This window comes from Penicillium mononematosum (genome assembly GCF_028829835.1).
Source record: "Penicillium mononematosum strain IBT 11891 chromosome Unknown utg000005l:1.0-9366267.0:1.0-9372171.0, whole genome shotgun sequence".
Taxonomy (NCBI): domain Eukaryota; kingdom Fungi; phylum Ascomycota; class Eurotiomycetes; order Eurotiales; family Aspergillaceae; genus Penicillium; species Penicillium mononematosum.
Genome location: NW_026643275.1, coordinates 5,984,091 through 6,007,311, shown reverse-complemented (window position 1 = coordinate 6,007,311; position 23,221 = coordinate 5,984,091). Strand labels below are relative to the sequence as shown.

Here is a 23,221-nt window from a genome sequence, read left to right as displayed (position 1 = left end):
GTGTGAGGGCTTTTTATGCTAATACAAGCCAGACATGTATCTTCAGGAATATGCCGTATTGCGTGAATATAAAGGGACTCCACGACAAATCCCCTAGTTAGTCTTCTTTTCGGTATCGCTCAAGTCCTCCGATGTAAATTTGACACGCTTGCCGTAAACCAACGGAGTACGAGAAATCAAAGAGCCAACGGCATATCCGATGTAGGCTCCAACGAGAATCGTGATTGGGAATGCCTGCCAAGGTCGGTCCCTTCATATATCGAGTTAGCCGGGTATTTGGCATTTGATGTACAGGACGTATAACTTACCAGTCAAGAGGAATAGGAATAGCGCCGAACCACGCCCCCAACCCTGTGCCGAGCGCACTTCCCCAGACCGCATCAGCGGGACGGGCAATGCCCCAAACCTCGTTCCACACGGCACGATCCACCCCATGGGCGTAGATCAGGGCCGTCGCGGATAGAACGGCCATGTGAGCCGCACACAAGACGGTTTCGGAATTGTGTGTTGTGAGCGGAGCGCCGAATAGAACCAGAAGGATTGTCAGCACTGGGGTGGCCAAGGCGAAGGTCAGAGAGAGCGAGAGGAAGGCCGGCTAGAAAATCAAGTCAGTGCCAATGGCTCGCAGTTTCCACTCAATTGGAGAAATATCGCGTACCAGTGACCGGGACCAAATACACGCCCAGCTGTTGGCGTGTTGCTTCCGCTTTCCATGTTTTCCATGACGCGCAGCGCCACCCGGCCCAGATGACCGTGGACTTGACTTGCCATCAGCCGGGGCGGACGTGCTTGTCTCCGTTGATGGTGTTGACCCAGCGGGCGGAAGACAAACAATCACGTAGAAAATTTGTACAAGGGTGAGCCATGGTAGGGTTGAAAGAAGCTCCTTGGTGGGATCAGCCACCAATGCTTCGAAGCGAGTAGCGCCCAATCCCAAAAGGAGTGCTGGGTGCGCAATCGAGTAGATCCGGGCTATCGGCGAGGGGAGGATGTTGACCGGAGGGGCGGACGGTTTCTCGACGGGCGCCTGGGGTGTCGAGGAGGAAGCCCCTGGTATGGAAGAGGTGTCTTGGGGCATTGCAGCGTTCAACTGGCAGTTTTCTGCGGAAAACAAACCTTGCGCAGCTCCCGGCTGATTCGGGGTGGAAATGGAGGGTCCTCAATGGGGATGACAGCTCGACGGTGATTGGACGTGGCCTTGTTGCCGCGTCCCCTGATATATCAGGCATTAAATATTCATGGCCTACCTTTTCAGGCAACAACATCATTTTCTACGTCATAACTAAATGGATTTGTACTTGGTTACATGTCAATAGTTCTACATGAATACATACATAATTGAGAATCGACGTGATAAATGCAGCGAAGCACGGTTATCGTAGAGGAGGGTAACCAACATCACATCTTAGAGGGCTCACTTGATGGATTTGTCAGATTGGGAGCAGCCGAACTTCCGATACAGAAGTGGGTAAAGGGGTATGGTGTGTGTGATGGATTAAGTGCTTAGAACACTCGTGGACTAGTATAAGAGTGCCATATGTCTCGGGGCAGCCGCGCAGTCCTGACATGACGGAGGAAGAGAAGCCACAGATCTTCAACCTACAATTCGTATTCAGTAAACATATTCGCGCTATCCGGATGTTAGATAAATGAGAGACGACTTCTAATCAGGACGACAATTGCTACCTAGGTAGCAAGATGTGGTCCAACGTATGTATGTAGGTACGCACCATATATTTCCCTCATGTCTTCCACTAGGAAAGGCTATTCGAAACCCCCTTAAAGGCTATTCCTTTGTTTACCTGGATGCATTATGCACGTCTATGCATATGCAGGTGACAGAGTGCCTAAATGGACTCGACCATCTTTTATACCATCACAGCAAGCACATTCAGTGTTGTGTAGATAGAATATAATTATCAATATCAGTGCATCCAGGCCATTTCAAGGTTGTGATATTGCTGCTTAGTCGTAGGAATAGCCCACCTGGGCAGATGGTGCTTCGCTGACTCGTCGGTGAACTTCAAAGGTTGGCCCTGGGAAACTCCACGCCACCTCTTAGTCTTCCAGGCGACATCATCACCTTCACCATCAAATACGCACAGGAAAGTAATTGCTTCTTTCTCAGCGGATTCTGAGCTGATGAATACCATTGGTACGATGTGAACTGACGAATTCTCCAGGATTTCCCTGGCGCGACACTCAGGTCACGGACACACCCTACAGCTATGCAGAAGAAGCGCAAAAGGAATCTTGAAAAGAACATCCCTATTCTTGCCACCGGGGTTTATAACAATAACATCAAACCGATACTGCAGCTGAACTTAAGAATAGGACAAGATCAGGGGGAAAAGCACGAAAAAAAGATCAAGACAGACCGGCTGCAATCGCAGAGACAGGCGTACATTCATTCCACATGGCAACGTGATCAACTGAAATCCGGAAACGGGCTAATAATACGAAGAAAGCTTCGGACCATTGCAAGGAGACAGGGTGGGAGCAACGCGATAAAGAATACATGGGGGTCATTCAAAGGGAACTTGGAAGGCACCACGCCAATCGACAGCAAAAGGATGAAAGTGCAAAAGGGTCACGAAAACGAGGCAAAGCCCATTCATCACGAACGAAAAAAAAAAGACGAGAAAAACAACAGCATCCAACGCCTCAAGCGACGCCAATGCTCCGTGAATAAGCCATACCCTTTTAAATGGTCAAACAAATCCTGCACAACTGGATAAAAGATAGAGGTGCAACAGACGGAAGAGCAATCGTGATAATAATAGGAGTGGGTGAATGGAAACAATTTGTGAGAACATTTTGAAGGAGATCAAGCAGCCGAGGTGGACGGTCCTGCGGTCTCTCTCAGGATTTCATCGGACACTGGTGGCTCTGGTGCCGAGACTGACTCGGTAGCAGGCAGTTCGACGGGCTCCTTCTGGTTGACGACAGGCACGGCCGCCGACGCCTCAGGGCTATGCGGCTCTTCAGGGATAGATGGGGGAAGACCAGCGCCAGGCAAGGGAGACACAGGCGAGCGCATATGCTCTTCCTTGGGTTGTTCACGTGAGACGTCGACTGAGGCAGAGTTTCCATTTGTCAACTCTGTAGCAATAGGAGAAAGAGGCTGGTTGGCGAGTACAGGGTCGTTCTCCGACCGGGTGGGGCTCTTTGTGCGCTCACGATCATCCCTAACACCATCCCGAACCTGAGCGACCTTCGCCTTGAACTTTCCGAATAAACTCTTCTTCTCGGGTTCTGATCCTATGGAGGAAGTGCCTTGAACGCCAGCATCCAGGCTGAGTGGGTGGCTGGAGAGGTCCGTATTTTGATAGTGACCGCTGCCGATCGAACTGGTGCTTTGCTCAGCTCGAGGATTTGTCGCCCCCAGGGGTGGAGATGCGAAACCCAATCCAAGTTGCTCTGTGGTGCGCTTCGGAGACCGATGGAACCGCCAACTACGACGATTCTCATGGCGAGAGACATCGTCAGGCTGGTCCATGTCAGACTGATCAGTGAACGATGAACGCGAGTTCATGGAGGGCGTGCGCGACTTGTTAGGTCGCAAAGAGTGGTCAGTGTGAGGTTGCGTTGTACCCTCTGCCAGAGCCGGGTTTGACTCGAGAGAGTTCTCTCGGTTGCCGAGTGTCGCAGTATTTGGCGGTCTTGGAGTGGTGTCGCCAACAGCAGATTCCCCGGCCCGGTTTTCCTGCTTAGGTTCGATGTCCGCACTAGGATCTACACTCGAGGCGTGGAGGGAGTTAGCCGAGCTTTGTGCGCTCACGCTTGCACTGCCGGGAATGCGCTTCTTCTTCAGGCGGTTCGGCTGCCGAGGTTCCTTCACTTCACTATCATGTGGAGGTGACTTCGTGAAGAAATTTGAGAGTTTACGCTCACGGCTCGGTGTGACAACCTGTGGGGGTGGAGCGACTGGGGGTGATGCGACTGCTGTGTTGAGATTCTCATGCGGCCTGGCAGTTTCGCTAAGGCTAAGACGTTCAGCAGCTGCCGGAGGCAATGGGCCATGGGTTGACGTGTGCACATAAGCATTTCCTGGAGTCAATGAAGTAGCCGACCGACTAGGGGTCTGCTGCTCAGAACGCTGCTCGGGAGTCTGTTCAGGGACTGGCTGAGGAGCGGCCTGAGGGATCGACTCAGGAATCGGTTGAGCCTGCTCCGGCTCTTCGCGCACTGATGGTGTTCGACTAGTGGATCGTGAACTCTGATGAGAAACAGCGAGGCCGGAAGGGTTGTTGGAGCCAGTATCGTTGGCTCGTGCATAACGAGCGGAGGTCAAGACGGGGCCCATCTTTGAGGGCAAAGTGTTGCTTCGGTGGACACCACCGCCGCCGCCGCTGGTGATCGAGGTGGGAGTTACTGGACTTTGAGCGTTGTTGGAGTGACGGGAGTTGCGCGAGGAAACGGAGACATTGCGTCGGATGCTGTCCAACTTGCGATGACTTTCTGTGTTCGCACTGGCGTTGGATACTGATCGTCGGACAGTCGGGTGAGATGCGGGGCGTGAAATCCCTGCCTCGACCTCTTTCATGGTCTGCTCATCGGCAGCCGTGCCACTCATTCCGAACAGAAAGTGATCTTGGTTCTCAATCAAGAAGATCAAGACATCCTGACTCAACTTGTACTCCTCCGGCGACATATCATGCTGGGGTGGGACAGCATGCCTGGTTGGAAGATCGCGGACAGATTAGCCGACGGCATGCGGTTCTGATCGGACTTTGAGGCGAAAACCGCGAGAAGATCGAGGATATAGAGGAGCAGTTGCTTGTTCAATGGGGGCAACTCGATGATGAGGTTCTGGTATGTCTCGACCGCCTTTGCGTGATCGAACTTATCGGCATCGGCTGTATCCTTGCCTTCTAGGACCTGTCGCTGATAGATACGCAGGGGTTCACGGAAGCGCTCGTAAAACTCCAATGGCACGATGGGTTCGGGCAACTGGTTCAAGTATCGGCGAAGGACGTTTGCTGCATCATGGACGGTGTATCCGGACCAGTCGAGTCCTTTGCCATATCGCTCGGGGGAATCGAAAACCTCTTGAAGGTCCTTAATACGCTTAGCTGATCCGTTTAGACGAAAGATGCCCTCCACATCCGTTGCTAAAATAAGGTCAGCGATAACCCATCGAGCACAGCAAGGTGAATGCTAACCTTTTTCTTTTAGGAAAACTCCGCACTTTGCGACCACGATGGGCACATATCCATAAATGAAGCTCTCGCCATGGTCGTTGGTCAAGGAGATTGCCACATTGGCGTACTTGATGCTGACATTGAGCGCAATCCCGAAGATGCCGCAGGGTGCCTCTTCTGCGATAAACGGGTCAGCATACTAGTTCGCAACGATGAAAAATCCAAACAAATCAATTGAAGAGCGACCAAAGTCCTCAGCTCCGACCTGGTGAACTGCAGCAACCATGCCCTGTGCGACGAGGGGTGTATACCCCGAGGCATCAGGGAGGTTGTCGCGAACCGCCGCGAGCCGGAGCGCCCCAGGACACATCTACGCGGTCGCCTGTGTTCTAACATCGCATTCACCCAAAATGGCTTACCTTTCAATTCATCTTTTCTTGTGCTTCGTTTGAACTGCTTCCACCACGAAGCTAAATCTCGCTTTGATGGCGGGGAGTTGGCGCCGACCGGATCGGGTGAGGTGGGAAGAGGGTGGACAGGGTCAGCCCCCGGGTGCGACTTGCCGACCGTCACCATGGCGAGTCCGGAAGGCGACTCGAGATGGAATCGAAGATACTGGGAATCGGACAAGCGCGGAGAAGTGGGCGTGTCGATCGAGGGGATTCGGGAAAGTTGAAAGGGCCCTGCGTCACCGCCCTCGTGTGGGAAATCCTGGGGCTGGGCCTAAAATAGCACAGACACGTTTCCGAGGGAAGAAGAGCCGAGATGGGATTCGAGAATAAGAAAGCTGAGAACAAAGTCGTTGAGAAGAAAATGAGAAGAGGACGTATGTGTGAGAGTGTGATGGATGAAGGGATGCGAAAGGGCTGAAAAGGTCAGGGTTTCGAAAGGGTCAATGAGTCGGGGGCACGAGCCAAGAGCCGAACACATATGACAGAGATGATTCCCTTTACCTTGGTATTGTTCAGGGGGGATTTTCTTCTTTTTGAGAATAGGCTATGAATAGAACAATTTAAAGACCCAAGGTTCCCAGGACATGTTAAAGATGGGTCAGGGTCGCCTGTCATATAGATTAAATTGGATCAATGCACGGAGTACAGGGTACACGATGGCTACAGGGGGGAAATTTCGAATTGGGATATCTCATTTGCTACATATAAATACTTATATGGAGTTGCAATATAGATCTTCCACTAGTAGAATTTCTGGAATTTCTAGAATATGAGCATAAATTACTATGAAGAATAGCACCCCCGCCACTACAACGTAGTCTGGAACCAACCGGGTCTTGGATTGTCTGGAACGTATTGGACCATTTTAGGGGCCTTTTAGGGGCACTTTTTTATTTGAAGATCAGTCGCTTATATCGGGTTTCATATCTTCCGGACCAGGTACCGATTTTCATTTACCCTGGTTTTTTCAACTCGCTTGGCTTTTGGGTTAACACTGTGGCCAATGAAGTTGAAGTATACGGACCATCTGCTTTATTAGAGCATATCAGTTGTCACTTGGCCCATTGTGGGAAAGTGTATCTTGGGTACAGGGTAGTCTCTAGAAAGACATAAGACATCATATTTGTCAACAAGTCCTTTTTCCGGTCTTTTTAGATATCTTCTTATGATGCATGTTCAACATGGAGGTTTTGACATCATATATGTCACCTATACCGGTGAAAACTCTAAATAACATAACTAAAAGAGAAGGTTCGTTTCAGCCTGGGATGTAACTTTCTATCCATGGGCACAAAACCCTTTGACTACACGTAAAACTTCATTAAGGTGGCATTAGCTGTTCATAGCGTCATGAAGTGAGGTTGAAGAAATATTAGTGACGTTGAGATGTCACGTGGAATGCGATTCCAGTTTGGGAATATTCTCTCCGGTCGGATAAACCCTCTTTGCGAGCACTGGTCCTAGAGTACCTGTCTATCTGACGCCATTGTTATAAATGTGGACTTCTTATAGACTTGAATCTTATGTAGACTGGAAATAGTTGGAGTGAAGGCCCTATGGGCTAGACAACTAACAAAGCTGACATCCATGGATGTTAATTGTGGTGGCCTGGTAGCTAAGGCACAAAGATATGCGTCGCGTGGGCTAATATTTCTCCGGTACCCGAGAAGCTCAGAACCAGCGGAGCTGGCAGCTGGCAGGAGACTTGTGGAAAGCATCTTACCATCAAAACATCTTGATTTTATTCATCTATCACAATGGACGGGTAAGTACCTCCTTTTGAACACGCTTTACTTCCCTGCCATGTTTTTCTCTGCCATTGATCCTCCGGAGCATTCTCTGAACAAACCGCTAATACCCAAATCACAGACTTAATGCATCGGAACAGCGCGAGTTCGCTTCCCGCATGGAGCGGAAGCAGATGAAGGAGTTTATGACTGTATGTACCTCCTTCCTTGCTAAAGACTCGACTCGGCGCTTATCCCCCCTGCCCGTGGTCCCGTCTCCCTGCCATCAACCACCTGTCTTCTCCCATGTTCAAGATCTAACGTCCCTTCTTTCAGATGTACTCCAAGATGGTCCAGCGCTGCTTCGATGACTGTGTCAATGACTTCACCACCAAGTCCCTCATCAACCGCGAGGAGACTTGCATCATGCGCTGTGTCGACAAGAACCTCAAGAGCTCCGCCCGGCTGAACGAGCGCTTCCAGGAGCAGAATGCCGCCATGATGCAGAGCGGTTCCATGGGAGGCAACTAAGGGTCTATTTTGATAATAATAAACATATTGTCGAAGACTATTTTCCATTTTGACAACATGCATTGGGTGAATTGGGTGATTGGCAAGGCGGCTCGATCGACCCGGTTGTCTCCGGCCCGGCAGTGGCTTTATCTGGATGTTTAGAGGGAAGACAGCGTGGTCGATGACCTATTGGCAAGGAAGCAGACAGGATCGGCTCCTTTCCGTGTACCATAGTGACTAGCACGGGAGATATCTACCTCTCCTCTCCCGGGGCTCAAAATACAAAAGACTTATAACGAAATGAGATGAGGCCATGTTCGTTGGACGGGTTCGCAAAGTAGTGCCTAGCTAGAGTTGTCTTTCTCTTCTCATACTCGAGATATATCCTTTGCTGCTATCAAGTAACGCAATTTAGCGGTCGTGAAGACCGAGGGCGCGTGTTCCTTGTTCCTTTTTTTTTTGTTTATTTGGTATACGAACTCGAGGTTGAGGCTTGTCGGATATTTCCTGTCACTATCGCTCCCATCACCTTGTTTCCGAATCCAATGCTATATCTTTCATTATTGGTGTTTCGGGTTGCCGGAGGGTGGATATATCGACTATTCCGCGATTGATGCCTTCCGAGGTACCCGACATGCTGCTTTTGTTAAACACTGGTCTTCTGAGAAGAAAATGGAAGAGAATAACGAACGTAGTGTAAGTAATCCACCTAGTCAACATTGAATGTGCCTAAATATAGAATATAGTTGCTCATATTGAATACAAATGTAGCACACCAGATAGGGTATGTATACCCTGTACGGCATTTCCCCGCGGAGCTCGGGAGCACTCCCGATCACGTATATTTTCTATACGAAAAATGGCCTTCATCTTACTGGATTTCCCCAAGTGGGGAGAATAATATGAGGGGACTTGTAAAACTACATATGTACTCGGATCTCCAACTTCCCAAAAGGTGCTTTATCTTTCCCCTCATTCCCGGCTCCACCCCCTGTCCTTCAAAAGCCCGTCATTTCCTCTTCTCTTCTTCCTCAACCATCGTATTCTTGATGTGAGTCTTATTTTTTTTTTCTTGGCATTTCCGGACTTTGTTAACAATCTTCTAGTTCAGGAATCATACACAATGGCCAGCACAGTAGGACAGGTAAATTACTCGGCCTTCTTTATTTTTTCCTAACTGAATACCCTTGCTAACTCGAAAATCTGCAGACAATCACTTGCAAGGTAAGCTCGATCCGACCGCCCCGCACATATGACGTCGCCCAACACACCTCATATCTGTGAATCGTGAGTGCTGAGCAATTGATAGGCTGCTATCGCCTGGGAGGCCGGTGCGCCTCTATCTATTGAGGACGTTGAGGTCGCTCCCCCCAAGGCTGGTGAGGTGCGCATTAAAATCCACCACACTGGTGTCTGCCATACCGGTAAGCCCCGCCATCAGCCCCGCCTTCTGCACGGAAAATAAAACAAACCCCGAAACACACCCCGACCCTATCAGCATAGCAATTATTGACATCCCACAGATGCCTACACTCTCTCCGGCAAGGATCCCGAGGGTGCTTTCCCCGTTGTCCTCGGTCACGAGGGTGCCGGTATTGTCGAGTCCATCGGCGAGGGCGTGACCTCCGTCAACGTGGGCGACTACGTCGTTGCTCTCTAGTATGTTCTCGGCTCCGATCTCGGCATGACAGTCCACTGACAATTGTAGCACTCCCGAATGCCGTGAATGCAAGTTCTGCAAGTCTGGCAAGACTAACCTCTGTGGTAAGATCCGTGCTACCCAGGGTAAGGGTGTTATGCCCGATGGCACTTCCCGCTTCAAGGCCCGCGGCAAGGACCTCCTGCACTTCATGGGTACCTCCACCTTCTCGCAGTACACCGTCGTTGCCGATATCTCGGTCGTCGCTGTCACTCCTAAGATTCCCACCGATCGGTCCTGTCTGCTCGGCTGCGGTATCACCACCGGTTACGGTGCTGCTGTCGTGACTGCCAAGGTCGAGGAGGGCTCCAACGTCGCTGTCTTCGGTGTCGGCTGTGTCGGTCTGTCGGTTGTGCAGGGTGCGGTCAAGAACAAGGCCGGTATGATCATTGCTGTCGACGTCAACGACGGCAAAGAGGCCTGGGCTCGCAAGTTCGGTGCTACCCACTTCGTTAACCCCACCAAGCTCGCCGGCAAGACCATCCAGGAGCACTTGATTGAGATGACTGATGGTGGCTGTGACTACACCTTCGACTGCACTGGTAACGTCGGTGTCATGCGCGCTGCCCTCGAGGCCTGCCACAAGGGCTGGGGTGAGAGCATCGTCATCGGTGTGGCTGCTGCTGGTCAGGAGATCGCCACTCGCCGTAAGTTAACCCCGCTGTTCTTCACTTCCCAATGTATATTCGTTTCGTCTAACACATGTCGCAGCATTCCAACTGGTCACCGGTCGTGTCTGGAAGGGATGTGCTTTCGGTGGCATCAAGGGTCGCACACAACTGCCCGGTCTGGTCGACGACTACCTCAACGGCGAGCTCAAGGTGGACGAGTTCATCACTCACCGTCAGTCGCTGGACGGTATCAACACCGCTTTCGATCAGATGAAGGAGGGTGACTGTGTTCGTTGCGTCGTCGACATGCAATAGGCGCAATATTTTGGCAGTCGATATAAAATACCTGATGTGAAATATGACTTTAATTATTTCTTGGATTCAAAACTTTTCTATATAACAGTACAATGATGGGGTTGTATGGACTTTTGTAGGTCTGAGGTTGTCTTCAAGGTCCTCAACCCCGCGGCACCTTGAGGGTGACCTCGGATGTGTAAACACTGACATCAGCTCAATGGGTTGCCAAAGGCAATGATATCCCTAGAGCCGTCAGTTGGATGCAAATTGCAGGAATATAGGTGTTAGCACCGTTGTAGATCAATAGGTAATCCAAACCACATAACCATGGCATTAAAAGTCTTGGGGCTTAAGTTAGAGGCCGTTAACGTGTGATATGTCCTTCCAAGGTTCTCTCTTCCTCTCCTTTTGGGTAGTCCAAGCCTTCCAAACACGAAGCGTGCTTCAATCAGATCAATAGCCGCGGAACAAAGTCAAACATACCGCGCAGTTTATACTCCTGCCGGAGAGGGTCCGAAATCCCCACCGTGTCCGCACCAACGAGCAACAGATACAGACACAGTCTCGGTTCTACTTCGGAATAACGTCGCTGGCGGTCTGTGATAGGTGGTAAATTGCCTGCAAATAGCGTGATTCATGCGCTGATGGGTCTAGGAGGGGCTGCTTTGCGTTATCAGACTCCATTCCCAACTCCGCTCGCCGCGGCGATGCCCGCGGTGATATCTGGGGGGGTATATAGTCCTGGATATCATGGTGTACAGAATCAACTTGTTCCCAATCTTCTCTACATTGTCTATCACTTCTGCTTTACTTGTCTTGTACCCCAGCACAAGTCTCTCCACCACAACCACAACCACTACAACACAATACACCTACAATCCCCAAAATGACAGACCCAAACCCAGTCACCCTCCCAACCCCCTTCTCCACAATCCCCCCGAACCCCCCTCCTCCTAGGCCCCTCACCAATCCACCCCCTCCCCCGCATAACAGCCGATCTCGCCAAAAACAACCCCCACCCGTTGGTAACAATCTACGCCAAACGCGACGACCTAAACTCCGCCTACGCCTACGGCGGCAACAAAACCCGCAAGCTAGAGTATCTACTCGCGGACGCGCAAGCCCAAGGCTGCACGACCCTCGTCTCCATCGGCGGCGTGCAAAGCAACCACACGCGCCAGGTCGCCGCCGTCGCCGCGCGCTCGGGCCTAAAAGCCCGTCTCGTGCAGGAGCACTGGGTTGACTGGACAGACCCTGGCTACGAGAGCACGGGCAACATCCAGCTGTCGCGACTGATGGGCGCGGATGTGCGACTCGACCCGTCCGGGTTCGGGATCGAGCATAAGAATACCGTGCAGAGGGTTGTGGAGGAGGCGAGGGCGGATGGTGAGAAGCCTTATTATATTCCTGCTGGGGCGTCGGACCATCCGCTTGGTGGACTTGGGTTTGCGCGGTGGGCGTTTGAGGTTCGGGAGCAGGAGGGGGAGATGGGGGTTTTCTTTGATACGGTGCTTGTTTGTGCTGTTACCGGGTCGACTTTTGCCGGGATGATTGCTGGGTTTAAGTTGCTTGAGCGGTTGTATCCTGCGGATGCGAAGAGGAGAGTTATTGGGATTGATGCTTCGGCGACGGTTGAGGCGACTCGGGCGCAGGTTTTGAGGATTGCGAAGAATACTGCTGCTAAGATTGGGCTTAGTGAGGATGATATTACGGAGGATGATGTTATTCTTGATGATCGGTATCATGCTGGTATCTATGGTGTTCCTGATCGTCAGACTTGGGATGCGATTGAATACGCGGCGAAGATGGAGGCCTTTATTACTGACCCTGTCTATGAAGGGAAGAGCTTTGCCGGCATGATGGATATGATTCGTCGTGGGGAGATCAAGGGTGGAAATATCTTGTATGCGCACCTCGGTGGGCAGTTGGCCTTGAATGCTTACTCCGAGCTTGGTCGGATCAATGAATAGACATATGAATCTGGTTAGAGAATGAGAATACGCTTTACATGACAACTACGAATTTATCAATAGGAAGTATGGTTGTAGTATGCTTAGGCTTGTAAGCTTGTATTATTAAACGAGTGACTGTAGTTGGCGCGTAAAATGATCAAACTAGGGAAGCAGGGACAACGTCCTCTAGAACAGCTTGTGCTCAAGGGTCATCTCGGACTCTGGCTGGAGACCAACACAGGCACGGAAGATGTTGATAAGAGCGGAGCGCTGCTTACCCAGGGCATTGACGACGGGGGTACCGGGAGGGGTGAGGGGAGCCTTGAGCATGTAGCTGAGAATGCTCAGAACGCTGTGGAAGCCCTTGTAGTCGTCACCCTCGCTGTCAGACTTCCAGCTGATACGGGTCATCATCTCGGCAAGCAGAACCAGGTCGATAATCAGGGGCGAGGCCAGAAGCGAGTCCTCACAGATGTTGAACAAGCTGATGGTCTGGTGGCCACCCATGAAGATCTCGGCATAGTACTCATCCAGAGCACGCTTGTTGTCACCGACAGCAGGCATGTACTTGATGACGACAGTGTGGTCAGGGTGCTCATCCTTCTCGTAGAGGATGTGGTTGGCCGCGACCATGTCGTCCACAACGTTGGACTTGGAGATCTCCTTGGAGCGGAACTGCTTCTGGGAGCTCAGGTTCTTGCCGTCATTGTTGCCCAAGTGGTTGTAACTGGCAATGGAGGTGAGCTTGATACCAGCGTTGATCAGGAAGTCAACGAGGGCAGACTTCATCTTCGTCTGGCCAGACTTGAAGTCGTCACCGCCAATGAAAGCACGACGCTGCTCGGCCAACTGAAGGGCACCAGGGACAAAGGTGTTCTGGGGCGAGCCGTTGATGAACGGAGTGTCCTCAAGGATCGAAGCCACAGCGAACACGGTGGAAGGAGCAACCTCGAGGTGACCGGCCTTGATCGAGTTGATCAGGTTGTCGGCAGTGTCGTTGACACCGGGGACGATGTCGGCGTACCGCTCGGTGTTGGCAGTCCACATGACAATCACCTTATCCAAGCCGTTCTGGGCCTTGAAATCGCGAATATCCTTCTGGATCTGCTCAACGTGAGCCCAGCAAGCCTTGTCACCCTCGATGACATTGTCGGCACGGTCCTCCTGGTTGGCAGCGATGAAGTCGGGGTAGTAAATACTAGGCAGCGGCTTCATCTCGGCCATCTCCTTGCGGACCTGGTTCTTGAGAGTGGGCTCCAGCACCTGAGCACGGTCCATGGACTCGGCGAGGTTCATGCTGCTGATATCCCAACCGCCAATGGCCAGATCGTTAGGGTGGGCCATGGGGAGCAGGTCGTGGAAGGGGATGTTGATCTCCTCGCCGGTCTTAGCATCCGAGCCCAACTTGACAGTGGAGCCCATGACGATAGAACCGTAGTAGTTGGAGGTCTGCTTGCCATCGCGGGTCTCCCAGGAGAGGTTACGACGGTTGGCCAAGATACCAGCAGTCACGGTGGAACCGTTGTTTCCACCCCAACCGACCAGCATCATACCGACCTTGCCAACCTTGCGGTTGACCTTGAAGTTGTAGTTGGTAGCCTTGGGAGTGGCAACCAACTTGTTGTCCGCGGTGCGGGTGATCTCAGTAGTCTGATAGGCGTACTTCGACTTGATCTCGTCATCGGTATAGACGACATTGGGGGACTGGACAGTAAACAGGGAAGATTCTTGGCGAACCGACCCGTTCAGCGCGCCATTGGCAGCATCCGAGCTAGCGTGAGGAGCCATTGCGTTCACAGCGGGATGAATAGGCGAATTGATAGAAGTGTGTGAGATAGCGTAGCTCTAACGGATGTAGGGTGCGCAGTCCGATGCTCCTCCACGGTTGGATGAGCGTCGGCCGTTGAACGGGTGGTGCCGCCTAAGGAGGAGTTAGCAATTGGACTACTATATGATCATGGCTCTAAGAGCTCTAAAGGGGAACTCACGAGTTAAGACTTGTCGCGAAAATTTTGGCGGTTGTATGTGACCACTGTCTCGAAGAGAAGTGATCTGACCTGCTGACAAGGTTTATACGAACCTAAAATAAACGGAGCAAGAAGATTGAGGATTGAGGATAAGAGAGGAAGAGGAAAGAGAGGAGGAGGAAGTGGCAGGTGGGCGACTTTATGTGTCTCCGCCTGTCTCCGGGGGCCTGGTCCACCGGTCCCTTGTCCCCCGGCTTCCCCCTTTTTCGACTTTTTTTTTTTCTTTCTTCTGTTTTTCCCCTTCGCTTCGAGCTATTAAATTGGCTTTCATCTTATTATTGGTTGTAATATCTCACCGTCTATTCTAGGGTTGTCCATGGTCTAGCCGATACCGCAGTATGTTGTAGTCACTCTTTTTCGTTCCTGCATTTGGAGTATAGCATACTCCAGTCTTTTTGTTCCCCTTGTACTAACTCCAGGTACATATAGCTAGGTAGCTACCGTAATGCATTGTGATCAGCAACTTGGCCCATTTTATTCCTGAATCTCCAGTTTTTTTCCACTACCGTCTGGGGCTCCGCTTCCGGCTTCCACGGGTTTCCCTGGTGCCTGGCGACCCGAGAAACTCCATTCCGGATACGAATTTCGGTGACGTATTTCGGTTCTGCATTTTGTGATTGAATTCTCATAGAGAAGTGAGCATTGTATTCCAATTGCCGTTGCCATTGTACATGTAGTTTTATAGAGTAACCCGTGGCCCTATACATCATGCCACGAGCCCTCTGTTGGACCGTGCTGCACATCATGAGGGGCAGACTCCGCGGGGCAGAATGGCGGTCAGCCCATGCACGTTTGGCAGATCTGGATTTTGCTTTATTCATTTTTACATGTATTATTACTTTCTGTTAATATGATTGACTTAATAGTATAGAGTACCAAAGGAACCGTTGAGTCGATGGTGTGTTGTAAACATTGAACACATTTTAAAATCTGCGGAGCTCAGGACCTTGGGAGCCATAGCTCCATAACGTTTAGATCCCATGTAAACTATTCCAAGGTTACCTTATTACTTTCCAAAGTTTCAATATTGAAAGGCTTCAACTGCTCGATCTTGCGTCGCACCAGGCTGTGCCAAACCTGGCCTTTCGGCCTGCTCAGGATGTGAACCTCCCCAGGCCAAAGCCTGGTACTGCAGCAGAGACTGCCAGAAGGCCGACTACAAAGCCCACAAGCCCCGCTGTGCGCCTACAATTCCATACAACTGCTTCTTGATCCGGGCTACACCTGCTTCTGATGGCCAATCTGATGCAGCTTACATTGAGCCATTCCACCTCAAGTCGTATGGAAACTGGGGCCTCGAAATGAAGGAGCTCAAGGAAAGGCTTGGCTGGCCCCAAGCTGATGAGGCTAGAAAATTCTACACCCAAAAGGACATCGATACTTGGTACTACTATATGTATCAATCCTCCGCTCCGAATCTCCCCATGAACCAGCTTGCTAGTCATTGCCTGGGACGGACCGTCAAGGGTGATGTAGCTGTCGTCAAATCGTCGCCGGAAGATATCGATGATTACGAAGAGTCTTTTACCAAAATGGACTTAATGAAGACCATCGACTATTACAAGACTGCAAACTCTCGGCAGGTGTTCCGGCAGCGAGAACAGTCGCGACTTTCGCGGAAATTGGGGATGCCGGCGGACTTCTTGAAAGATGTTCCCCAATTCAACTTCTAGTGCCGAAACACATGGGCTTTGGTTTAGTGTGTCTGCTCATGTTGTCTCATGTATTTCTGTATTATTTGTTGGCTTTGCGTTGCTCAACTGAGTTGGGCGCTGTTTATGCCTCTGTCGTTAAGTAGGAATTTTAAATGTTGTTCCGTTCGCGGAATATAGTGCAGTCTTCTATTAAAACAAATCATATCTGCAATGCTATAGAGTCCCCATTTCTTAAGGAGACTGCTAAAAAAGACCACTGAAAAGACCACTGAAAAGACCACTGAAAAGACCACTGAAAAGACCACTGAAAAGACCACTGAAAAGACCACTGAAAAGACCACTGAAAAGACCACTGAAAAGACCACTGAAAAGACCACTGAAAAGACCACTGAAAAGACCACTGAAAAGACCACTGAAAAGACCACTGGAAAGACATATGGAAAGACAATCACAATCGGAGAAGACCACTAAGATACGTTCCGGCGGAAGGACCAAGAGAAAATGCCGCCTTCCAATCCTTACGTATCCTACCTAGGTACACTTTCCTAGTTCTAATGGAATCAACGAAGACATCCTGTTCCATCAATTCTTCTATCCTTCTCATCAAATTTCCATCTAGAAGAACCCTTTCCCGAGGGAATCTGATCCAGTGGAGTGTATTTCCTGGACTCTGGGGACGCCGAAGTCCCTCTGTAGACGTACTGGACCCGGTGAGAGGTGGGTCAGAAATTCGTCTGACAAGTGACTTTCTTGGTGAGCTCCCTACAACTTACGATATTCCGCTATTCACTCTCTCGCAAATCTCGACAAAGAAATTGGAGACCTCCTTTTCCAACGGTACCTACAAGCAAATTGCACCATACGTGTGGCTAGACCCCGATCGTGCAGATCGAGATATGTTGCCCTAGACGTCTGCCGATCTAGGATCCCTACCGACTTGTTTCGTGACATCGTACGTGATGTCGAAGATGCCTTCACACAGTACGGTCCCCTTGATGCCCATGACAATGAGGAAGCCAGATCCCGCTTCATCTGCTCCCTTTTCAGCCGCATGGTTTGCCTATTCAAGAGTATCGTCGTGAACAAGCCAGAGACCCTACTGGAGAGTGAGTTCACTCGGCGAGGCCGAATCGAGCACCACTTTGCGCACTCGACTCTGTGGGCATCGTTTTTGTCGAGTATCTCTTCGACTGGTTCGTCATGGGCTACATTAACAGCCTTCGATCGCTTGGACATCAGTCATCAAATCGATAACCCGTGGATGCGTGAAGAAACGAGTGTCCATTAGGCAATGGGAAAGTGCCCGCAAGCGGCTCGCCAGGACGCTGACGAATGCGCTAAGTACGCCGCCATGGTCATGAAACAACAATACGACAGACGTCATAAACCAGTTTTTTTTTTTTCTTTAAAAGTGACTACGTTTATCTGCGTCTTGCGCAAGGAGCGGAGCCTGGCTACGTACTTCCATCACGGGACATCACTCGGATGCCCTTGCCGCTGCTAATACTGCACACTAGTGTCTAAGAGGGGCAGCAGAAGCCGCCGACGACGGAAAGCTGGAGGATGCTGAGACTATGGCAAGCCGTGGTGTAGAGCAGTTAAAGCTGAGTGTGTCTCTGATCCCCCGCCAGCCACCCTATTAGAGGAACCTTGAATCTGTATGGGATGGCAGCAAGCCTCTGGAAGAGGCCTTGAGCGATTGGAAATTATTCTAAACCAACATGTACACTTTGTGTCATCTGTCTGTGTCTTTTATCCTCAGTCTGGAGACAAAAACAGCAGAACAGACATAGCTCTATTCAAGCCTCAATTACAAGGAAATGAAGATTGCTGTTACCGGCATTATTCCATCCATGGTTCCTGTATAAATATGTAACCTCATAAATGAGATCAAAAGCATTGCCAAAAATGAACTTATATCCTTTGGTAGTCTCTTGATTGGTATATAAATGAAGAGTAGTAAATACCTAGTAATGTTATAGTAAAACGAGCTTACCTCTTCCATGCTCAGGCACAAATATCGCAAAAATTAATTCGTTAAAAATACATTTGATTCTTTTGTATGGCATACTATTGTCATTTCTTGTTAACCAAACATTCCTGCAAATCCTACCCCGTTGGTATTGTCAGTAACAAATATTTATACTCTCAAACCGTCGGTACTCTTTTGTCTTTATTCTCCAAAGGACGATCTCCCTGGGGTTGGCGACCATTTAATCTCTTGGACACCTGTTTGGCCACACGAACAGGGTCTGACCAGCCCGTGGACATGATAAATACCTCATCTATATCTTCCAACGAGAGACCTGCGGTTTCCGGGAAAAATAGATAAACAACCGGTATCATTGCAAAATTCAGACAGGCAAAGATGAGAAAATATTCCCATCCAATGGCATTGAAGGCGATTGGTGTGACCTCGGCGATCAGAACACTCAGAGCCCAATATATGCTGGAGCCGATACCGTTGATAGTGCTACGCAGACTGAGAGGTGCCACTTCGGATGCGTAGAGAAATGGCACTCCACCAAAACCGAAGACCATGCTGAAGTGAAAGATGAACATAAAGACCACTGCTGCGTGCATGGCAATGATGTTTTTCGACTGGGAACTAAGCGCAGCCACGAGGGCCATGGAGACTGTGTTTGCCATGGCACTGGACAACAATAGAAAGCGGCGACCGAATCCCTCTATTGTGAACACGCAGAGAATGCCACCAAAGACACCGGAGAGCTGGTAGATGACCGCCAGAATCATTGATGTTGTTGAGCTAAGGTGCAGGTGGGTGTGGAAAATTGTCGTAGCTGGTGATCCATGAGCGAGGGCAATTGGATGGGATTGAAAGATTAGGGGACGTACTGTAGAACGTGATAGAGTTGACACCAGTCAATTGTAACAGCACCAATCCTCCTGTCGCAATGGACGCGCGATGACAGATTCTTTGATGTCCCATTTGGAATATTTGGCACAAAGACCCTTTACCGCCAGCAATAGCCAACGAGGATTCCACATCCAATATATCCTTCTGGACCATCTCACTGTCCATTTCCGTGTCTCTCAGGGCTGCCAATACCTCACGAGCAGCAGAGACTTGGCCCTGCTTGACCAGCCAACGAGGCGACTCGGGCATATGAGAAATAAATATAATCACAACTATGCAAAGTATGATAGGCAGTCCAACTGGAATACGCCAGCTTGCGCTGTTGGGGACATAAGACATCCCAAGGTCGACGAGTAATGCTAGGGTAAGACCCATTGAGACGAAGATGCCTGTGGTCCCAACATGCGCACCACGCTTACTAGCTGGTGATATCTCCGATTGCCAGATAGGCACAGTGGCTAGTTGGCCACCAGTGCCCAGACCTAGGATAACCCTTGACACCACCAACTGAGAAAGGGGGAAAGAACTAGCCATGAGGAATGCCCCTATCATTTGCGTCACTGAAGCGAGTATGATAGTTCGTCGACGTCCAAGCATATCACCTAGCCCAATGCAGGCGATGGCGCCCAAGAAACCACCTGCTGCATACAAGGCTACCACGGTACCTTGCAGAGTCGATTCGTGGTGTTTTTCTGAAGGCAGCGCGTTGCTCACGTCAATTTCTGGAAATTGGGACTCGAACCAGGGCATGGTTAGAACTCCCCCCTAGTAATCCTTGGTTATAGCCTAATGACATGATGGCAGGCATAACCACGCCAAGCAGCGCTACATGGTTGAGACGACTGCCTCGGAGGCCAAGAAAACGTGTCATTTAGTGTGCAAGGAAGGTTTGGAATAAAGCTGTTAATCTGGGGAAATTCTCAAGGTACGCTCTTTAGAATTAATCAGAGATCCTGCAATTGTGTCGTGTGAGTCCGATCCTTGCATATTTGTTGTTTTCTTGCATTCCGATCTCACTCAGCCTCTAGAAATGCATGTTTTACAGTTTCAGCAAGGTGTTCATTAGCAGAGATATTTTGAGTCTCAGATAAAGAAGATCTATGAATGAGATATCTGCAAGGGGTGCACCATGTTATTGTTCGGCAGTCGGACTCGATTGCTACAACCCAACAAGACAATAGAATTGTCACATCATAATATATAGTCTTTGAAGTCCCTACGGTGCTTTTTCTATGAAATTCCAGGTACCAACTCCTATAACGTAGGGATTATTTGATAATTCGGTGAAAATATATATCCATACCTACAGGCCATTTGAGAGATGGACATTTCTCTTTATTATTGTCATTTTCCCTAGAACAAATTATCCTTAAATCAAATTTATATCAAGGGTAACCTTAGAATACTAATAACCATATCGCCACATATTGGGGCACCGGATTAAATCCCCCGCAGTGGGGAATTTCCCCGACGGAGGATGTGAAGAAAATCAACATCTCCGTCATGCCCGGTGCGAAGAACCCCCAATGTTGGTAAGCAATGACCTAAATGATCTTAGTGGCTTTTGAGACTTGACTGACTATATCTAGCGATCCATGCCGTGTACTTCATCATAAATGTAATGCTACCTATTGCCCCGCAGAACCAACTCTCCGCTGACTGTCAATAGGTGACGGAGTCTTGCCACAATGCAGCCGATGCGTCCGCACAGGTCGCGAATGCACTCGTGGTAAAAAGGAAACCAAGTTTCGACAGGCAAAGGGTCGGACAACGCGCACTAAGTTTCCTAGCAACCAAGTTTGGCTCCGGCCACCACCTAGAGGTTGGATTCTGCACCCGTTTCCCTGAGATCTAGTGATCTAGTCTGACAGCGGATCGTTATATAGTGGACTTTGTGCTCGAAAGCGGAAGCGGCCAAGTGGGTAGCCCGACCCCGACGCCAACCAATGTTCTGTCGCCTGCCGGGAGCTTGCATAGTCATGCCGACTCCATTCCTATACCCGAAAGGGTGTCTCCAGGGTCCTCATATACTCCTCCTTTGCCACAATATGGTTTCCCAAACCAGCAAGTACATACGGGAAGTAGTGCTGTTTCGCTAGCACCCTCGGTGGACACACCTGAACGATTACCCCAGCGGCCATGGCCATTGAGAGATCCCGAGGAGGCGCGTTTGCTGCAACATTTTGTGGAAAAGGTTGCGCCGTTTGTAAGTGATTATACTTTCTTTTTTCTAAATGATGAGCCGTAGTCTGACTGTATATACCAAGTTTGATTGCACGGATCACCAGCAACATTTTGCCATCCATATCCCATACCGAGCACGCCGCTGTGAGACATTATTCAATGCAATATTGGCCATGTCAGCTCGTCATTTGAATCGCACAACAGGGTTTGACCCTTTTGTATCGGACCATTATTACCAAGCATGTCTGGCGAAGTTGATCCCCGCGCTCAATGACCACGGTGTTACGATGGACGATGACTTGCTGTCTGCTACCGTCATTCTACGCTTGCTGGAAGAGTTCGATGGTGAGTAATCGATCGGTCCCCTGGTGTGTCAAGAATGCTCTGACCAAGATCGTAGTCCCACTCGCTGGGTCCGATATTCGAGGCCACTCCTTCGGGACAAAGGCTTTCATACGGTCTCCCTCAATGATGACCACAACCCCAAGTCTACGGCAGGCTGTCTACTGGAGTGGCCTACGCCAGGAGATTTACAATGCCCTTAGCCTCCATCAAGCGCCAGACATTGAGCTGAGGTCCTTGGACTTGGATTCCCACCTTAACTCGCTGGGCCCTGATGCAGGTGATTGCGCATGGGCGAATCAAGCAATCACTCATTGTGCCCACGTTTTGGTGTTCTGTTTCGGGGAGGGACCTCGCTCGGCGGCTGTCTATGCAGATCTTAAGGCACATAATCAGCAATGGAGTGAGACTCGGCCGGACTCTTTCGACCCTTATTTTGTGGGCGAAGATGTGGAGGTGGGAACCAAATTCCCTGACATTCGCTACGGATGTCCATGGCATGGTACGTATCGGGCGACATTCCAGGAAGTGGTGTTTCCTGGAAGTTATTTAGGATATGAACTGCGGCTAATCGCTTGGGGTTATAGCAATTGGCAATCAATATATCGATCTTGCCCAGATCTTGCTTTCTGTGCACGATCCGACTCTGCTACGGTTGGACCTCTGCGCACGCGTCTGATCCAGGAGGCTGATGTACGTGTCTGATTCCAATCTACATTACGTATTCTAGCAGAGACTGACACGTGATTCAGGATCATATCCGCAGGGGGATTTGGAAAGTATGTGGCGCTTCATTATCTAATGCCTCTGTGCCCCCAGCCATGGTTGTTGGGTGCATGGCCATCCATCTCTGTAAGCAGCGGAAATCACTGTTCAATATTTTCAAGTGAGTATAAATGAGGCTGACCAGGATCACAGGGGGCGATCGCTTCACAGACCCACATGAACAGGACCATTTGATCCAAGTTCTCATTCAAACTGATGCACTTCATGGCTGGCCAACCCATGCGCTCCAGCGACAGCTTCGGGAGAGGTGGGGCATGCGTTGACATTGGTACTACAGTACGGAGTAGGAGAGCAGGAAGAGAGAGCGAGAAAGAGGACGAGAGACAGTCTCACATCTCCCCTAACCCGTGTCTGAGCTTGAGGCACCAGCGCGACAGGTGATCGTCCCTCTCCCGCTCGCAATCAGAAGCCCCATACGGGGTAGCATCTGGTCTGATTCTCACCCGGTCGTCACACGCGTTATGCGAGCTTTCAGAAGATCAAAAATACCCGGGCTTGGCACGATAAATCCTGCAACTACCTAAACGGTAGCAGCGTACGGAGTACCTACAATATACTTTGTCCTCGGGACAGAGTACATGTGTACTTCTGCTTTGGGCCAAGTGCCAGGGTAATGCATGATCCAAGTGGAGAGCAGTGACCAGTAATAGGAGTGGACACGGAGGGAAAACATGGCCCCGCGGATCGCCAGCACGGGCGAAACCACAAAGTTGTTTGTTTTTTTTTGCCGTGTTCTAAGAATATCGCAACATTTGGGACTGTCGCCACATGATTCCAGAGGGTCTTCTAGGGGGAAAGTCTGTTTTTGCAGAGTACATGTCAGAATCTATTCAAAATTCAGACAGGTACTCTGTACCCTTTCAAGGGTTCCAAGGGTTCCACGATGATCCCCACTGATCGAAAGATTGCAAGCCTCAAACATCAATGTGATTGGTGCTAGTGGAGGGTCCGACA

At 50.1% G+C, this 23,221-nt stretch overlaps 10 protein-coding genes across 10 annotated transcripts; 5 read left to right on the top strand and 5 right to left on the bottom strand.

The window, feature by feature from the left end:
* Positions 1 to 93: 93 nt before the first annotated feature.
* N7519_010459 (PIG-F family protein) lies at positions 94 to 1,078 on the bottom strand (the record flags this gene model as incomplete). The annotated part of the gene is made up of 3 exons (XM_057297232.1): positions 94 to 250; positions 309 to 595; positions 659 to 1,078. 3 exons carry the CDS (start codon positions 1,076 to 1,078, stop codon positions 94 to 96), a joined length of 864 nt encoding a protein of 287 aa, XP_057145114.1.
* An 847-nt stretch (positions 1,079 to 1,925) lies between these two features.
* Positions 1,926 to 2,153, bottom strand: N7519_010458 (uncharacterized protein; the record flags this gene model as incomplete). Its single annotated transcript, XM_057297231.1, has 1 exon — positions 1,926 to 2,153. One exon carries the CDS (start codon positions 2,151 to 2,153, stop codon positions 1,926 to 1,928), a length of 228 nt encoding a protein of 75 aa, XP_057145113.1.
* A 674-nt stretch (positions 2,154 to 2,827) lies between these two features.
* Positions 2,828 to 5,720, bottom strand: N7519_010457 (uncharacterized protein; the record flags this gene model as incomplete). The annotated part of the gene is made up of 4 exons (XM_057297230.1): positions 2,828 to 4,679; positions 4,700 to 5,114; positions 5,166 to 5,321; positions 5,564 to 5,720. 4 exons carry the CDS (start codon positions 5,718 to 5,720, stop codon positions 2,828 to 2,830), a joined length of 2,580 nt encoding a protein of 859 aa, XP_057145112.1.
* A 1,633-nt stretch (positions 5,721 to 7,353) lies between these two features.
* Positions 7,354 to 7,854, top strand: tim9 (protein transporter TIM9; the record flags this gene model as incomplete). Its single annotated transcript, XM_057297229.1, has 3 exons — positions 7,354 to 7,361; positions 7,466 to 7,535; positions 7,660 to 7,854. The coding sequence occupies 3 exons, from the start codon at positions 7,354 to 7,356 to the stop codon at positions 7,852 to 7,854; spliced, it is 273 nt and encodes a 90-aa protein (XP_057145111.1).
* Positions 7,855 to 8,959: 1,105 nt separating this feature from the next.
* N7519_010455 (uncharacterized protein) lies at positions 8,960 to 12,413 on the top strand (the record flags this gene model as incomplete). Its single annotated transcript, XM_057297228.1, has 7 exons — positions 8,960 to 8,980; positions 9,046 to 9,060; positions 9,146 to 9,260; positions 9,360 to 9,495; positions 9,545 to 10,182; positions 10,247 to 10,434; positions 11,349 to 12,413. The coding sequence occupies 7 exons, from the start codon at positions 8,960 to 8,962 to the stop codon at positions 12,411 to 12,413; spliced, it is 2,178 nt and encodes a 725-aa protein (XP_057145110.1).
* A 168-nt stretch (positions 12,414 to 12,581) lies between these two features.
* On the bottom strand, positions 12,582 to 14,249 carry N7519_010454 (inositol-3-phosphate synthase INO1; the record flags this gene model as incomplete). Its single annotated transcript, XM_057297227.1, has 1 exon — positions 12,582 to 14,249. Exon 1 carries the CDS (start codon positions 14,181 to 14,183, stop codon positions 12,582 to 12,584), a length of 1,602 nt encoding a protein of 533 aa, XP_057145109.1. The 5' UTR covers positions 14,184 to 14,249.
* Positions 14,250 to 15,317: 1,068 nt separating this feature from the next.
* On the top strand, positions 15,318 to 16,095 carry N7519_010453 (zinc finger MYND domain-containing protein; the record flags this gene model as incomplete). The annotated part of the gene is made up of 2 exons (XM_057297226.1): positions 15,318 to 15,320; positions 15,538 to 16,095. 2 exons carry the CDS (start codon positions 15,318 to 15,320, stop codon positions 16,093 to 16,095), a joined length of 561 nt encoding a protein of 186 aa, XP_057145108.1.
* Positions 16,096 to 17,128: 1,033 nt separating this feature from the next.
* On the top strand, positions 17,129 to 17,365 carry N7519_010452 (uncharacterized protein; the record flags this gene model as incomplete). Its single annotated transcript, XM_057297225.1, has 1 exon — positions 17,129 to 17,365. The coding sequence occupies one exon, from the start codon at positions 17,129 to 17,131 to the stop codon at positions 17,363 to 17,365; it is 237 nt and encodes a 78-aa protein (XP_057145107.1).
* Positions 17,366 to 18,225: 860 nt separating this feature from the next.
* Positions 18,226 to 19,705, bottom strand: N7519_010451 (uncharacterized protein; the record flags this gene model as incomplete). The annotated part of the gene is made up of 2 exons (XM_057297224.1): positions 18,226 to 18,878; positions 18,934 to 19,705. 2 exons carry the CDS (start codon positions 19,703 to 19,705, stop codon positions 18,226 to 18,228), a joined length of 1,425 nt encoding a protein of 474 aa, XP_057145106.1.
* N7519_010450 (Zn(II)2Cys6 transcription factor domain-containing protein) lies at positions 19,566 to 22,530 on the top strand (the record flags this gene model as incomplete). Its single annotated transcript, XM_057297223.1, has 9 exons — positions 19,566 to 19,616; positions 20,411 to 20,487; positions 20,545 to 20,573; positions 20,625 to 20,777; positions 20,842 to 21,161; positions 21,223 to 21,484; positions 21,540 to 22,174; positions 22,234 to 22,333; positions 22,400 to 22,530. The coding sequence occupies 9 exons, from the start codon at positions 19,566 to 19,568 to the stop codon at positions 22,528 to 22,530; spliced, it is 1,758 nt and encodes a 585-aa protein (XP_057145105.1).
* Between the last annotated feature and the right edge of the window lie 691 nt (positions 22,531 to 23,221).